Source organism: Sorghum bicolor, chromosome 5 (genome assembly GCF_000003195.3).
Source record: "Sorghum bicolor cultivar BTx623 chromosome 5, Sorghum_bicolor_NCBIv3, whole genome shotgun sequence".
In the NCBI taxonomy this organism is placed as follows: domain Eukaryota; kingdom Viridiplantae; phylum Streptophyta; class Magnoliopsida; order Poales; family Poaceae; genus Sorghum; species Sorghum bicolor.
This window is the reverse complement of record NC_012874.2, coordinates 66,731,104-66,748,588: the sequence shown is the minus strand read 5'-3', so window position 1 is coordinate 66,748,588 and position 17,485 is coordinate 66,731,104. Positions and strand designations below refer to the sequence as shown.

At 44.3% G+C, this 17,485-nt stretch overlaps 1 protein-coding gene across 1 annotated transcript in view; it reads left to right on the top strand.

Moving 5' to 3' along the window:
• LOC8074395 overlaps window positions 1–14,890 on the top strand; it is a 54,894-nt gene extending 40,004 nt beyond the window's left edge. Inside the window, exons 3-4 of the mRNA XM_002451063.2 lie at window positions 10,703–11,443; window positions 11,675–14,890. Coding sequence (XP_002451108.2) covers window positions 10,703–11,443; window positions 11,675–14,665 — 3,732 coding nt within the window. The 3' untranslated portion in view covers window positions 14,666–14,890. The remainder of the gene's footprint in view (window positions 1–10,702; window positions 11,444–11,674) is intronic.

Sequence of the window (17,485 nt, the reverse complement as noted above, 5' to 3'; positions counted from 1 at the left end):
GTTGAAGTGTTGGTTTCCGATCGAGCAATCAATAGTGGGACATCCGGGATCTTCTTTCTTCTTTGGTGGCTTATTGAGGATGGCCGCACTACATTCTTCTGTCAGCTTGATAACCTCAGTGGTGGGCAGTGGTCTCTTCTTGTTAAGAATATCTCTGATGTACTTTGCAAATGTAGGTACCTGTATGGCATCGAGCAGAGGTATGTTGACATATAATTTCTGAATGACCTCTACAAACTTACCAAACTGCTCATCCAACTGTAGTCCTCTGTTTCTTCTGGGAAATGGCAAATAGTTGGTGTCATAAAAATCTTTCCTCATTTCTCCAGTTCTTGGTGGTTGTAGCAGATCTCCTGCTTCAACTGGGCTTTCTTCTTCTATCACTGCTGGTTGCACTGGTGCTGATGTTCTTTGTTTCTCTTTTGGGTATGGTGGATCTCTGGTGGCTTTGCCTCCTCTAGTAGTTATATTCTTTACCTACTCAAGGTTAGTAGCAACAGGCAATGCAGCAGCTATCTTTATTAATTTAATCTCTACCCTTTTATTAAGAGTGTTTTGCTCATCAAAGGCAGTTAGTAGAAAATCCATTTTATTGTGTATATCTTTTAGAGATGATTCATTTGTATCTAGCCTTTGTTTAACTTCATCATTAATTTTGGTTTGTTGAGCAATTATCTCTTTTAATGAAAGTTGTTTGACAGTATTACCTGAATTCATACCTTTGCTATTGGGTTGACTCGAAGTTGGTTGATATTTGTGTGTTGTCTCAATGGCCCTTTGATCTTCTTTGAACTTGGCCCTCTGGTCAATCCAATGAAGCAAATTTTCCATCTTAGTTGATAATGCTTTTACTTCTTCTGGTATTTCTTCAGTTTGATGACATTGTTGAGCTTTGTCTTGGAACCAGCTTTGGTTTTCTGCTATCTTATCCAAAATTATCTCTGTTTTTTCAGTTGTAAGCTCCAAGAATGATCCTTTAGCAGATGCATCTAGGCACTCACGAGCCTTCTGGGTTAATCCATGATAGAAGGTCTGCATAAGTAACCATGTGGCCATTCCATGGTGAGGACAATCTGAAATGTATCCTTGAAAACGCTCCCATGCTTCTGAAATGGTTTCTGTCTTCTGCTGTTGGAAACTGACAATATTTCCTCTTAAGGCAGTTGTTTTGCCTATAGGGAAAAACTTTGATAGAAAGGCATCTGACAAGTTCGTCCAGTTGTTGATGCTATCTTGATGAGTGTAGAACCACTTCCTCGCTTTTCCTTCTAGTGAGAATGGAAAAAGGCGAAGCAGTATGACGTCTTTGTCAACTCCGTTGATGTGGATTGTGTTTCCAATCTCTAAGAAATTCTGCAAGTGTGCACTGGCATCTTCATGTGCCTTTCCACTGAATTGTGTAGCTTGTACCAAATTGATGAGGCTTGACTTGAGCTCAAACTCAGGTATTCCTTCTTCCACTGCAAATCTTGGACCAGTTGGAATGTTCTCAAGGCTTGGAGCAGAGAATTCTTGCAAGGTCTTTTGTGCCATAGCTTCAGCAATTGGTAGCTAGCTTCTTCTTCTCTTGATTGCTTTGGTTCTGATGATGAAGAGTTGAATGTACCCAAGGTCAATCCTGAGATTCCCTGTATAAAAATATAAACATAGAAAAACAACAGGGTGAACCTGCCAAAGCAGAGGTGCCTTGTTATGATTTCTCAATTAGTAGCTGTTTTTATGCAATTATTTCTCTATAGTCTAGTCTAATATTTTATATGAATAACCTTGACTGATTTTCTGGCTTTCCTAAGTATTACCCTTTTGTTCCCTTTTATGACTTATTCCTGAGACTCGTATAATATCCTATAAGTTCCCCGGCAACGGCGCCAGAAATGCTTGTTGACACTAGCTAACACCACTTAGATACTAGGTTGTCATCCCTAGCATGGCGCCAGAGTGTACAAAGGTATTTATAAATGTAAAGGCTCTCTAGAAAATAATCTATTCTATCCGCAAGCGCACAGATAAAACACCTCATTGTAGCATTTCACCAGGATAAGTATTCCAGGTATCGTTATTTATAATTTTGCTCAAGGGATCTCAAGAAGATGGAATTAAATCAAGGGGCAAAATCTATCAAGGCATAGACTAGAGATAAATTTGCAAGAACATGATTACTAATGAGAAACTCGTCACACAGTCACTTACTTTAGCAGGGGGTAAACCATAAAGATAATGATAATAAAGTATAAGTTCATGGGATAAAGAGCACAGCGATTAGAAAATAGACTACTCCTCATATATGTAGGTGATGTCGGATTAGCTAGAGAATAGATTCTAAGTTATCTACTAACTACTAAGTCATAATCTACTCTAGTTATCTACAAGATCATGTATAGCATAAAAGACTCTTCATTCATGTATAAGGAACATTGATAAAGTAAATCAGAGCATAGCATGACTTACTCCACAATACCGGTTCTGCCTGTCCTATCAACGGAGGGTGGACTATATAAGAATCAACGAAGCTGTCACTATCGCGAACTACCACACGACTCGGCCAATAGGATACATTTGCAGATAAATAACATCTAAGCACCACGCTCACATGTGATCTATCACCTAACTCCCTCGCGTCAAGAGCTAAGCGCTTTGCAAACTTATACATAAACTCATTATCAATTAGAACTATATCAAATATAGAACTAGAGCAAACTAAGAACATAATAATTAAAGACATAATGCAATTAGAACGATAGAATTAGAGAAAGATATGAATAATACCAATCTTTATTACCGAAGATCCGAATCCAGAGTGTAGTGCTCTACTTCTCTAATTGCTATCTAATCAAACCTCTAAACTTGAAGGATTAGGGAGTAGCTAATTCTAATTCTCTGTGGGAGAGAAGCTCTAAACCCTAACTTTGATGGCTACCTCTGAATAATGATTTCTCCTCCTCTCCTCCAGGGGCCAGGGGGTCTGGTTTTATAGTCCCCTCAAGTGAACGTGAGCCATTGGATCAAACCGACATAGATTGTATGGTTTAGATTGATCCTTTAGGTCGGTGGAGCCTTGCCCCGAAGCAGAGTCCTGTTTGGCCTCCAACCCTGGGCGGGCGCCCAAGGGGGGTGGGCGGGCGCCCTGCCCCCGAGCCCGAATCGCTTCCCGTTCGTTCCCGTGGCTTCTGGACCCTTCTAGATCAAGGAAAATTGCACGGCACGTAATTATCTCGTTGTAAACATGACATGTGGGCCTTCTCTCCATATTTTCTAATAAACCCCTGCAGAAATAGATAAACACCAAAGCTCATGGAATTCTGTCAGATAAAACCCTAATTCTAGATGTTTGTTTCATCTTGATCCTTTTTCATGTTTATTTGATTATTAATTTTAGTACTTAAGGACCGTCAACAGTAGGAATCACGGGATTGGAAACAAAACACCAAACAAGCAATAGGGGCTCAATGCACATCTTACTCGATCGACGGGGATTGAGATCAAGAGAGAAGAAGAATGAAACTACACTCTTTTAACCAACATGCCATGGAACGAATGATGGTTGGATGGAAGGGGGAGGCACGATTACACGATCCAAACCCACTCATAGGACACCATGACTGTGCAACTAAATTGGCAGAAGGCTATTCCTAAGGCCTGTAGCGATGCGGTTGTCACTGCTAGGTCTGAGGGAATGCTATGGTTGAAGTGGTACAAGCATACGAGGTGGTTAGGATAAACACACAAGAAATGGGGTAAAGCCCGATGGTCATGGCAAGGTGGACTCGTGGCGATCAACTTCACCTAATGAGTTGGCTTCTAACTGTTCCACAAAGGTTGTCCCCTTGCTCATCTCTAGAGACTAGTTCAAGATAGGCTCATCACGTGCGGGTACGGAGCGCACTAATATTAAGCCTAGGGTGACCACGCCCTAGAACCATTCAGGAGGGCATCGAACACGGCACAATGAAGCAAACCAAAACAGGGGGTCGAGATACGTATGGTGGGAAGAATCCCACAACCGAAAGTTTTAATGTAGTACAATTCCCTTGACCGGCTCAAAGGCACAGTCCACAATGACATGAACAAACACACAAACCGCAAGAACCATGACTCGACAAACGACCAAACAACAACACCAACACAACAACAACTCGGAGTAGCACATTTCCTTAGCATCAAAAAAGATAGATATATAGATAGACTGGCACGAAGGCACGACATAGACATTCATAGATAGGTAGATCATGTGACAAGTGCATGACATGGATAGAGATGTATATGAACGAGTGTAGATAACAAGTATGAAATAAGAGGTAAAAGTGAGAGCTATGTTAGACGTCTAGGGTGGCGTCGATGGAGTTCAAAGTTTCAACCTTGGTGATAGAAGAAGAGGTGAGGATCAGGTTCAAGATGTCGGCTTAGGGTCATTGGTTGGAAGCTTAGGTGAAATAGTCGTCGCCACGGTCCTCTTCTTGGTGTCACCGTGGTCCGACTGACATGGAGAGCGAAGGAGTAGACATGGCTCCGTGCTTGGGGCGAAGGCACGTGACAGTGTAGTCGCGACGGTGAAGTCACTACGAAGAGCTCGGTGTCGAGGTCAGCTTTGTGGTCAAGGCTTCAGGATGGCACATCCAGCTACGCATGCAACTGCGAGGTGCTTGCCGGTGCTATCCAGGTCTTGGTGGCCTTCTAGTCATGGTGACATGCTTAGTGGAGGCAAAGCAGGCTAACATCAGTGCTTCTCCGTGGCCGATAGGGCATAGTCGAGGCAAGCAGGGTGACCGTGGTCACTGCGTGCGGTGTGTCGAGGTCGAGGTAGACGAAGCTCACTACAGCGATGTCCATGAGGACAATGGCAAGGTCCGGCTCGGTGTTGTGGGTGCAGAGGCGAGGACAAAGCCATGACTCTAGGTGTCCAGTCGGCATCATCATGCAGTAGACAGACATTGTAGTCCTCCACTCGACACAGATGATAGAGGCATGGAAGGTGCCTGATGGTCGTGGATATAGGAGAAAGGAGCAGCTCGGGTTGCCCACGAGCTTGACAGAGACGGAGGGTGTGGTGACAAAGGTATGACATCAGGTCGGTCCTCGACGTGGTTGTCCGCTAGGAGGGGTGGGTGCACGGGGGCGCCAAGCGGTGGCGGAGATGGTGCCGCGGCCACACGGAGAAGGGGATGACGAGGTGCACACTGAGGTCGAGGAGGTCGTGGCTATTGCATCACAAATGGAGGAGCTCACAGCTGATGCCATCACAGATGGGGTCAAGGTGCTCCAGCACAGGGGCTCGCACATGCGTCAAGGCTCCGAGGGCAAGCCGAGGTGCTCGAGGAGGAGGCATGGTGTTCTAGCTCGCCGAGGTGGAGCAGAGGAGGGTGGTGGCACTATGGGGAATGGAGCAAAGGATCAGCGACTTAGCATCCTTTATAGGGAGTGTCAGTCTAGGGCTTGAGGGCTCCGTCCATCCTTGGTGTCCATGCCCTATATGGGGCATGCGACACTCGATCTGGGAGCTCACGGTATGGACGTTGAGGGGGTAGGCGTGGACACAGTTCCCCAACTGGAGCGATGGCGGTGGCTTGGGTTCCTAAGGCGCTGAGCACCCTAGGGTTGAGGATTGGGCTGTAGCCACGGGCCTAGTGGACCTGTAGAGAGTTCGGCCGCGCAGTGGAGGGGAAGGGAGAGCTAGGCTGCAAAGATGGTGAGTCAGTACGTGCAAGCCAGACTAGGAAAAAGAGGCAAGCTGGGCCTTTGGCTTGGGCCGCATGGCCAAGAAGTGAGGTAGGCTAGCAGGGGGAAAAGGAGGCGCTGGGAAGCTAGCCTGCCCAGCTGCTGGGCCCACCATGATAGAGAAGGTTGAGGGGAGTGGGGCTGGTTGGGCTAGGGAAAATAAAAGAAAAGAGGTCCTTCCCTTTTATTGCTATGAATGGAGAAATATTAAAAGGATTCCACAAGTAATTTGAGGAGATTAAAGTGATTGGGAATATTTTAAGAGGAGGAGGGATAGGATTTTCCCTTTACAACTCACAAGAGTATCACGTTGGAAAATGAGAGAGATTCAAGAGGATCCATGAGAGGAATCAAGGAGATGAGTGAGATCATGAAGGATTGAAAAGAAGTTGCTATGAATTTTGTGCACTCCAAACCCTAAACTAGACTCAACTCAAAACCGACTCACGAGCTTGAGCACTCTCCTACAAACAAATCTACATGTATGCCATGATTTGTTAGCGGGTTAGGATCGAGTTTAACCAAGAAACTATATGATTCTCATGATTATAGGAAAAATTTTAAAAAGCTTGTATTTTTTGTTTATATAAAAATATAGGATGTTACACCAAGGCCTTAGTGTACTAAACAACAAGCCAAAGCTGACCACCACTTCTATTTATAGCCCCAAGGACTAAACTAGCCATTGCCCTTTCACTAGGAAAAAAGCGGGGTGTTAGACGCTCTGACGCCTTGGCATCGAATGCACTCCCCAACGTCCGATGCTTGCAGCGCTGCCACATGTCACTAGCCATTTGAATCAACCATTACTGCCAACAACTAACTCACGTGCGCGTGTGACATTGTAGCATCGGACGCTCCGATGATCCACACCAGATGCCGAGCCTCAGCATCGAACGATAATCAAAGAGGTTCAAAACCTCTCAGAGATGCATCGGACACATCCGACGACACACCATCGGACATGCCACAATGCTCAACTCTCACAACTCGAAAAGCCTCGCTCGTGTTCCTCTTGACGTCACTCTACACCAGACGTGAGAATAGTGCCTGGCCAGCGTCCTGCACACACATGTCGGATGCTTTGACGCACTACTTAGAAACACATCACTCAGCTATAATACACCAGACGCTGGGCCAGCATCTGATGCCTCTGCGGCCAGCGTCTGGTGAGTGTTTCTCAGTGAGAAATACTCTCGCGGCTTTGCCTCCTCAACACGGCCTCTAGAGTACTAGAAAATAGGCATTCTAGTTCCATAAAAAGCTTGTGTGTTAGCTTTTCATAAACATTCTCCCAAAGGAGTTAGCCTCTCAAACTTGCCACACCACTCGATCCTAACATGTATTCAAAGTTAGATCACTCAAGTGGCAATAAATGACCTATATGCAAACAAGTTTGCCCCTCTTGATAGTATGACCATCTATCCTAAATCTGGTTATAAACTTTTCTACACACCAATGACTGGTGCAATTGAAATGCCCTAGGTTATACCTTTATGTTGCGTATTTCATTCCATCTCCTTCAATGTTGATGCGACACATGCACCAACCAATCACAAATGATATGATCCACTTTATATCATCACGTGACCATATTGGTTCATCGATCTTGACCTCACTTGCTCTACACTGTTGCTTTGGTCCATCAGCACTAATTCTTGCTCAAGCTTCAACGTCACTCGTGGTCTCTCACTTCAAAGCCTCTAACTTGTCCTTAACACTTGCAACTGGTCCATTGAGCTAAGTCTCATCTTGATCTTCTTCACCTGGGTCACATGACTCCATGTCCTGTCTCATATGCGATGAGCTCCTCCATCATCACATAATCACCTGTGGACTAATCTCCTGTGTATCTCACATAAACACAATTAGTCCACCTAAGTTGCCACTCAATTACTAAAACCAAACAAGGACCTTTGAAGGTGGCAGAGGAGCTCGAGTGCGAGAAGCAAATCCTCACCATCAAAGCTGGAAATCACTACCCGGGATGCAACGAAGAAAGCTTGTCACAACTTCCTCAAGGAGCAGACTAACAACTCCAACACACAGGAAATACCAGAGATTGCTGCCAAACTAGATGACAAGCTCTTCTGCAAGGAGAAGCCCAAACCGGAGATCCAACCATTGGGAGCGGTGCCAAGCACTTTCTCTGTAATGAAAATCTGCCCTCTCTAGCTTGCCTTCACCATGTACGACGACAAGGAGGATCCCCTCCCATGGCTCAACTGGTGCAAGCAATTCTTCATGGATAAGTGGACCCTCGAGAGTGAGAAAACATGGTACACCTCTTACCATCTAATAGGTACCGCATAGCAGTGGTACATGAAACTTTCATAGGACAACAACGTGATGGACTAGGCATACTTTGCTCGATGCATCAACAACGTTTTGGACCCCGGTGCAACCCCTTGGGCGAGCTCACCTCCTTGAGGAAGACAAGCACCATTAATGACTACACAAAGTGCTTCCTAACGTATGTGGTCTTGCTGGCAACCTAGATGAGCTCTAGCGAATTAACATCTACATCTCCAAACTACTAGGGCCGCTCAAGATGGATGTCGAGCTGCTCAACCCGTAGGACATGGAGATAGTCATGTCACTCGCACGAGGGGAGCAGCGCTTGATGGTCATCACCGAGGCCAACAAGGCACCGGCTTTGAAGCCAGAGCGCCTTCCTCCACCAAAGGTAACCATGACCACGACTACAACAACCATGCCAACTACAACAACAATGGGTGTTGTGGCTCCCACTTCTCGCCCCTTCAAGTGTTTGACAAGTGAAGAGATGGCAAAATGACACCGCACCGGCCTATGCTTCAATTGCGATGAGCCATTTGCATGTGGCCACAAATGCATGCTACTCTTCGACATCACCACCGTTAATGACTACAACCTAGAGGAGGCTAATAGTAGCCTCATGATGATGATCGGTAGGCTCTAGTTTGGGGTCCAAGGTGCCTCCCTATGTACCTCGCGGGGGTAATGAATGGCGCAGACGTCCTTGTATTCATGGATTCAAGCTCGACACACAACATCATCGACATCAATGTCGCCCGCTGCATTGGTCTCGAGGAGCAAAGCATCAACACCACGAAACTCGTTGTTAGCGGGAACAAGGTCCCATGCTGTGGTGCTTCGTCCTTCAATGTACCACTATGCATCGGGAACGGCGCCTTCAACATTGATGCCTTCCTCCTCAACATTAGCAATGACATTTATGTCATACTTGGCACGCCTTGGCTAGAAAGCCTTGGCATGTTATCTTGGACTTCACCAACATGGAGTTGTAGTACTTCCACAATTGGCATCCGCACACCTTCCATGCTAATCTTTGTCGTCAGACGCCTATGATGTTGCTCGCACTCCTGACACCCCTGCCAATGGTATGCAAAGCACAGACTTCAACACCACCCCTTGTAATGTGATGAACAGGTCATAGAGAGCCTATGTTCCCAATGGTGTTGACCACATCAATGACCTAGATGACATCATCTTCACGCACATGAGCTAGGCTATCAGTAAGTAGCAGGAGCTCCACACCGTCTCTATGACCATCATGGAGCATCAGGACATGCAGGCATGGTCCATGGATTAGGGCCTCATCTTCTTCAATGGGCACTTCTACTTACCAGCAACATCGGCATTGATCCCCAACCTTTTGTAGGTTCTACAACGCGGAGGTTCCGCTAACCGAGAGTTGTTGGCATTGGGAGCAAACATACCTCTGTCGCAGCGAGCACAACTCAATGGGATGCTCACATGCATCCTCATGGGCCACACGTGGTTGCTATGACGCCCCATAGCGACGGCAATGGTGGTCTTCCTCGACAACTTTGGCTGTCTTCTTGCCTATGTTGACGATGTCAACTTTGGTCTTCTTCTGAGCTCCGATGATCACCACCTCTTGACGGATGCATTCGACTTTGATGTCTTCGTTTTTGGCTCAATCCTAGACCACATGACATCACTGCCGACGCATCCACATCCATGGCTTCATCGCTCTTCCATAAGTGATGGTTTGCTTCAACATTACGGCATTGGTACCACACCCTCTCTTGTGCAGCATGAGAGGACGCATGTACTAGATCTGCCATAGGCGACATCATATACTACCTCTTTGGCTAGATCAGCAACCTCCAGTACTGCTTCAAGTTCGCACCACTCCAGATGTGCAACAACATCATCCTCGCCAACCCACTCAATAGTTGCATGATGTGTTACTTCGAGGCCAACTCGCTGGAAGGAGCTCTACCACCCGAGGATGTCGACGAGTGGGCCGCATTCGGCACAAGGACACGCCGAGTGGAGAAGGTGGGAGTACCGTCACACGCCCAACGCGGGCCGTACTCATCGGCGGAGAAAATGGGCTAACTAGGGCCCAAGGAGAGGGCACTGCCATCGTGTCCATCGCACCAGCCAGGCCTCACGACATACCCTAGCCAGGTGCGCGCCCAAGGGAGGGGGAGGGCACCACGGACGCCACCACCGCTGCCGGTCCCGCCATCGTCATCTACAACTACCATATCGAGTCTTAGTAGGTTTTTGGAAAGAGTCAGTTAAGTTACGGAGTCAAGTTTGTTAGATGGAAAGGAGAATGCATGTTCGATAAGGATCTTCTAGTTTGCTTGGGAGTCAAGTCCCATAACGACTACAAATACTTGGAGATATGTAACAAAAGAATCAAGTAATAGATGAGTGAAAGCTCTTTCCCTATCTCTCTCTTCTCCCCCATGCACCGCCCTCCCTCTCACCTGTGCCGCCGCCCACGCCACCACCAGCACCGGCCTCATTACGCATACACCAAATTTCCTTAATAAGTGCATAGACAATAACCAGCAATTTACCAACACTGCAAATTAGATGTCCTAGATTGCATGCTACCAAAACTTTATACCGTTGATCATTATTATATGTTAATTAGTGTATTACTAATGTGATTTAGACATGTTTGAAGAACTGATATGATTTTGATTTTTATTTTGAAAAACAGGCATATTATGATGAATATCAAAAAATAAGAAACAAGCCTAAAAAGGAAGCAATTCAGGATAAAGGAAATGGAAATTTTTTTGAACAAGCATGTGAATATATTTTTGACTGGGGAAAACTAGCATTTCCGAATAATGCAAACTCATTTGAAGGAGAGACCTTCCAGAACAATCGAAACTCGTTTCAAGGAGAGGCATTTCAGAACAATGCGAACTTGATTGACGGACAGGCATTTCAGAACAATGTGGAGTCTTTAGAAGGACATGAATTTCAGAATAATGGAAATTCTTTACCTGGACAGGCATTTCAGAGTAGTAGTATACACTTACTTGAAGGAGAGTCATCCCAGAATAATGGAAATTCTTTACCTGGACAGGCATTTCAGAATAGTAGTATACACTTACTCAATGGAGAGTCATCCTCATCCCAGAATAATGGGAACCAAAAGGAATTTGAGCCGTTGTTTGAAGCGAACAGACAGGATGAATACGGATTTCAGAATAATGGAAGCTTAAACGAGGTACATGCAAGTGAGAATAGTGAAATATATGATGAGCAGGCATATGATAACGGTGTAAACTCATTTGAAGAGGAGTCAGTTCAGCATAGTGGAAATTTGATTGAAGAACTAAAAAATCAGAAAAATGGAATGTTATTGGAAGAACCTGAAAAGGAAGATTCGTTGGAAGAACGGACAAGTCAAAAACGCAGTCAATATGTTCCTCTGGCCTGCATAAATGAAGTAAAACATTTTTTGTCAAGACTAAGATCATTACGCATACACCAAATTTCCTTAATAAGTGCATAGACAATAACCAACAATTTACCAACACTGCAAATTAGATGTCCTAGATTGCATGCTACCAAAACTTTATACCGTTGATCATTATTATATGTTAATTAGTGTATTACTAATGTGATTTAGACATGTTTGAAGAACTGATATGATTTTGATTTTTATTTTGAAAAACAGGCATATTATGATGAATGTCAAAAAATCAGAAACAAGCCTAAAAAGGAAGCAATTCAGGATAAGGGAAATGGAAATTTTTTTGAACAAGCATGTGAATATATTTTTGACTGGGGAGAACTAGCATTTCCGAATAATGCAAACTCATTTGAAGGAGAGACCTTCCAGAACAATGGAAACTCGTTTCAAGGAGAGGCATTTCAGAACAATGCGAACTTGATTGACGGACAGGCATTTCAGAACAATGTGGAGTCTTTAGAAGGACATGCATTTCAGAATAATGGAAATTCTTTCCCTGGACAGGCATTTCAGAATAGTAGTATACACTTACTTGAAGGAGAGTCATCCCAGAATAATGGAAATTCATTACCTGGACAGGCATTTCAGAGCAGTAGTATACACTTACTTGATGGAGAATCATCCCAGAATAATGGAAATTCTTTACCTGGACAGGCATTTCAGAGTAGTAGTATACACTTACTTGAAGGAGAGTCATCCCAGAATAATGGAAATTCTTTACCTGGACAAGCATTTCAGAATAGTAGTATACACTTATTTGAAGGAGAGTCATCCCAGAATAATGGAAATTCTTTACCTGGACAGGCATTTCAGAGTAGTAGTATACACTTACTTGAAGGAGAGTCATCCCAGAATAATGGAAATTCTTTACCTGGACAGGCATTTCAGAATAGTAGTATACACTTACTCAATGGAGAGTCATCCTCATCCCAGAATAATGGGAACCAAAAGGAATTTGAGCCATTGTTTGAAGCGAACAGACAGGATGAATACGGATTTCAGAATAATGGAAGTTTAAACGAGGTACATACAAGTGAGAATAGTGAAATATATGATGAGCAGGCATATGATAAAGGTGTAAACTCATTTGAAGAGGAGTCAGTTCAGCATAGTGGAAATTTGATTGAAGAACTAAAAAATCAGAAAAATGGAATGTTATTGGAAGAACCTGAAAAGGAAGATTCGTTGGAAGAACGGACAAGTCAAGATAACCAAGATAGGATGTTTCTGGAGGACCCTAATGTAAAAGCTATCTTATCGAAGAGCGGAGGATTTCCCCAAGTAATAGATGCTTTAGGCAGATACTTGGGCAGGCAACATGTGCCCAATAATAATATACGCGCAACGGAGTGGCATTGCCAGCGTCTGATAACCAACTTCATGCAGGAATTACAGACCAACCCACAGTTTTACTGCTTAGGCGGCCTACTCGCCTGGATGCGTTCCCACTTTTCGTCTTGTCCTCCATCACTCATGCGGTGCATGTTGTATCTCCGAATTTTTCCTCAAGGACAAACCTTCGGACGGAAGCGTTTGGTGAGGCGGTGGATCTCAGAAGGCTACACCAAGAACACTGAAAGCAATAGCTTGTCAGACGAGGAGTACGCCGGGGAGCTCTTCGACAAGCTTGCATCCCAGAGTGTGATTGTGATGCAGCAGCAGGAGGTTCGGTACGAGGTCAATGGTTTCTTCCACGAGTACATGATCTCGCGGCCAATGGAAGACAAGATTTTATCCCCGCTGGAAGTCTCTGTACTGGACGAGAGGCATTGCAGAGTAACCACACAGACACAGGGCGTAGTGCAGCACCTCTCCGTGTGGAGCAACTGGGAGCGGAAAAACAGAGTTGTGTTCGAGAGCCTGGACTTGTCGCGGCTGCGGTCTTTCACCGTGTTCGGTCCGTGGAAGCCATTCTTCGTCTCCGACAAGATGGAAGTGCTCCGGGTGCTGGACCTGGAGGGTTCCACAGGTGTAAAATATGAAGACGTTGATCGGATAGCCAAGGTGCTACTTCGCCTCAAGTTCCTCTCCCTAAGAGGGTGCAAAGACATCACTGACCTGCCGGATTCCTTGGGGGGCCTCAGCCAGCTCGAGTCTCTGGACATCAGAGGCACCTCCGTCGACACGCTTGGACCGTGCATCACCAAGCTACAGAAGCTGCAATACGTTCGTGCCCGGCGTCAACTGGATGAGGACACCACCACCACTGTTGAGAGGGCCTTACAACCACAGCCACCAACAGAAACATCATCATCAGCGACGATAGCTGCCCTTGCCCCTGCCCCACCGTCATCAACGAGCAGGCCAACTGGTACTACTAACCTGCTGCTCATGTCCCGGCTTCGGAAGCCAGAGTGGATGAATCGCCGCCAGCGTCGTCGCCCGCTGCTTCCGGGCTCTCGTAATGGTGTTGGTGCCGTGAGATTGCACGGAGGAATTGGGAAAATGACGGCCTTGCACACTCTTGGTGTCATCGACGTCAGCGTCGCAAGCGGGCGGGTTATTTTGAGAGAGCTTGGGAAGCTTAGCCAATTGCGGAAGCTTGGAGTGTCTGGCGTGAACCGGGAAAACGTTCACGACTTCTGTTCTGCCATCGCTTGTCACAAGACCCATCTGGAATCCCTGTCAGTGTGGTTCAACAAGGACATCAATCGAGCTGGCTGTTTGGATGCAATCTCTTCATCTCCGATGAAACTACACAGCCTTGAGCTTTACGGCCATCAAGACAACAAGTTGCCATCATGGATGAAACTGCGACCGGTGCATCAGAACCCGCTCAGCAAACTGGACCTGCATATGACCACCATACCGCAAGATGAGATAGATCATGTGCTCGGGGATCTACCCAAGCTAAGAATACTACGTATTTCTTTCGAGGAATTTCAAGATGGTCATCTGCAGATCCGGGGAGGTTTCAAAGCACTCCAGCTCCTTGAGATTTCTCTAAACCACGGGTTACAGACCGTGACTTTTCACTCTTGGGCAATGAACAATCTTGAGGTCCTCAAGCTCTGCTGTAGCGACAACGTCGACGTGCATCCATCACTGCGGTTCTCTGGGAAAAACTGCCTCAACAGTCTCTACCAAGTCATGCTTAGCGGATACTGTCAGGACGCGATGAAGCAGCAACTTCGTGAGCTTCCATGGCCATGGGAAATCCCACCGGTTGTGACGGCAGATTCACGTTCGTCCTGATGAGTGCTGAGCCTAATTAAGCAGCCTCTGTCAGTGTCATCCTATACGATTTCGAGCTTGGGAGGAGTGGTGTGCTGCTGGTGGCCTAGTGAAGTTCGTTTCCTATTGCTATATATATCATTCTTGTTATATATCTCATTCTCTCTCTTATATATATATAATGACTCTGGCTGTGTAATGACTCTGGTACCCCTATCTTCCTATATATAGAATGACTCTGGTTGTGTATGCACATTAGTACTTTGGTATTTCTATCACCATCAGGCTCATTAGTACTTTGGTATTTCTATCACCATCAGGCTCATGCTACATGTCTCCCAATCGATCCTGGGTACTCTAATAGATATGTCTCAGGATCCCATGTGATTGACTAGTGCTAGTATTTTATTATTACTTAAAAACACTAGGAAAATTCTACCCTTTTGGTAATGCGGCCGTGCCATCAGATCTATAGGCCTAATACGAAGCTCTAAGTGAGGCATGAATCAAAGTACCAAATATAGACAAAATTAATAATGTCTATACTGTAGAGCAAATGCGATATATTGAGAATAGTACCTTTCAATTCTTGGCTTGCATAATCTTTACTTGAATAACATTATTTTCTTAGTGTTCTTTGAAATAAAATCTTCAATAATATGCTCATAATTAACCATTCTCCTACCGGAATGCACATGTGATTCTTTTATAATAAACCTATCCTGCTCCTTTCTGAGATTAACTCCTCAATTCTTCGAAGCCAAAGAGTACATGATGTTTTTTTTTGAAAGAACTGGAAAGACCGGCGGTCTCTACAGGAATTTATTAACAGCCAAGATGGCAAAGTCCAACGAAAACAGGCGAAAGAGAGAAAAGACTAAGAACTAATACCAAAAGAACTCCAGAACTAACACACTGAACTAAACTAAAGAAACTAGGGGAGTAAAGGGGACTAGAGGACTAGCGGACTAGAGGGAGATGGAAGCCTCAAGAAACAAAGAAAGATAGAAAGAAAACTAGGAGCAGAATTACATCAGGTTTTCTATCCATGAGTCAAAGGTTGCAGCAAATCTAGTCTTGACCCTTAGGGCAAGGATCTTCAATTCTTTGTCAAAATCAGCTTTGACCGAAACCGGGTTTTATTGAATCCCTCTGAAAATGAGATTATTTCTAGCTGTCCAGATAGACCAGGACATAAGGATTGCCATTACCATGAAGAACTGTGGGTGAGTCTGATCCTTGATATTTTGGATTGCGTCAAAGATACTATTCTGAGCAATGATTGAGACACCAATCTTGGACCAACATTCAGCAGCAAAAGGACATGACAAAAAGAGATGTTCCATGGTTTCTTCGGTATTGAGTTGACAGAGGGCACAATCTGATGACTCTAAATTCATGTTTTTCCTTCTCAGAATGTTCATGGTGCTTAGCCTGTCCTTCATGAGGAGCCAGAAGAAGACCTTGTGCTTAGGTTGACAGAAAGTTTCCCACAGCCAAAAGAATGCTCGGGGTATCTGGTTATGACCCATTAGGAATTTGTAAGCTTTAGAGGCCGAGAATTGGCCCCAATCACATGTCCAGACATCACATTGATCTGAGAGGGCCTGCTCATCTCTGAGGATTTGAACATTCTGCCATTGTTGAAAGGCTTCAACTGAGAGAGGTAAATTGACTAGTGCATCCAAAGATTGTTGGGAATAGAAATTGGCCACTGTTATCGATTTGTTCCTTGCAAAGGAGTATAGCTCAGGGTACTGATCCTTGAGAATAGGTTGTCTCCATTTGTCGAGGCAAAAGAAGCATGTTTGACCTTCTGCAATTGTACCAAAGAGAAGGACTTGTAGCTGTCAAGTAGTTTCAATATATCTCGGATAGAGCTTCTCCCATACTAATGATACCCAAGGAATGTCTTTTCTGTTAAAGAATTTATTGAGATTCTTCAATAGGAGATTCTAAGTCCCCCTTCTTCTTTGGGCTGACAGACCATTTCGTAGGCAGCTTTTGGGGCTTTTTTGAGTTGATGTCTGCTCGATGTTTCTTCGCTAACTACAGACAGAGTAAACAGTCATCGGTCGCATCGTATTTATGTGGTTTCAGGTAGAAACAATCAATTTATCAACCGCTCTGCGGATGTTGCATCTAAAAATCTTATCTATAACTCTTATAAAGTTAAACTCCACTATATGAATTCTCTCTTCATGCAATGTGTCCACATCATTCCGCACTAAGTGATCCACTAAATATTCTATCTCTTCATAGAAGATGTCCACATCATTCTCCACTAAGTCCATGTCATTCCATATTAATTACAAAAAATGACCATATCATCTATATCATGTGAAATGCTTTAAATCTTTAATCTATTAACATACAAGTCATATACATACACTATTTGTTTCATCACCAATTAATTTCTCTATAATGTAACCAAATATTAGTTTTTGTTCTATTAGCTTAGCAATTTTTTACTAGATCTAATACAATAAAATACATGCAAGTCAAATTTATATGTATACATACATAATAGAGATTGAATATCATATAGTAATGTTATGTATATAGTGATTTATTTTTAAAAAAATCCCGCAGCAACGCGCGGCGAATTCACCTAGTACTCTTATAAAGCTAAACCCCACTAGAGAATTCTCTCAACATGCAAGCTATCCACATCAACAATCCACTAGAACTTGCAATTATAGTCAATTAGCACATATAATTATGATAGTTATCTCTTTATCCACTAACATGCATTTAGTTGGCTAGCCAAACCATTCATCAAAATTAATTTAAGATAGTTTTATCTATATAACTATAAGTATAAATAGTCTAATTTCTTTT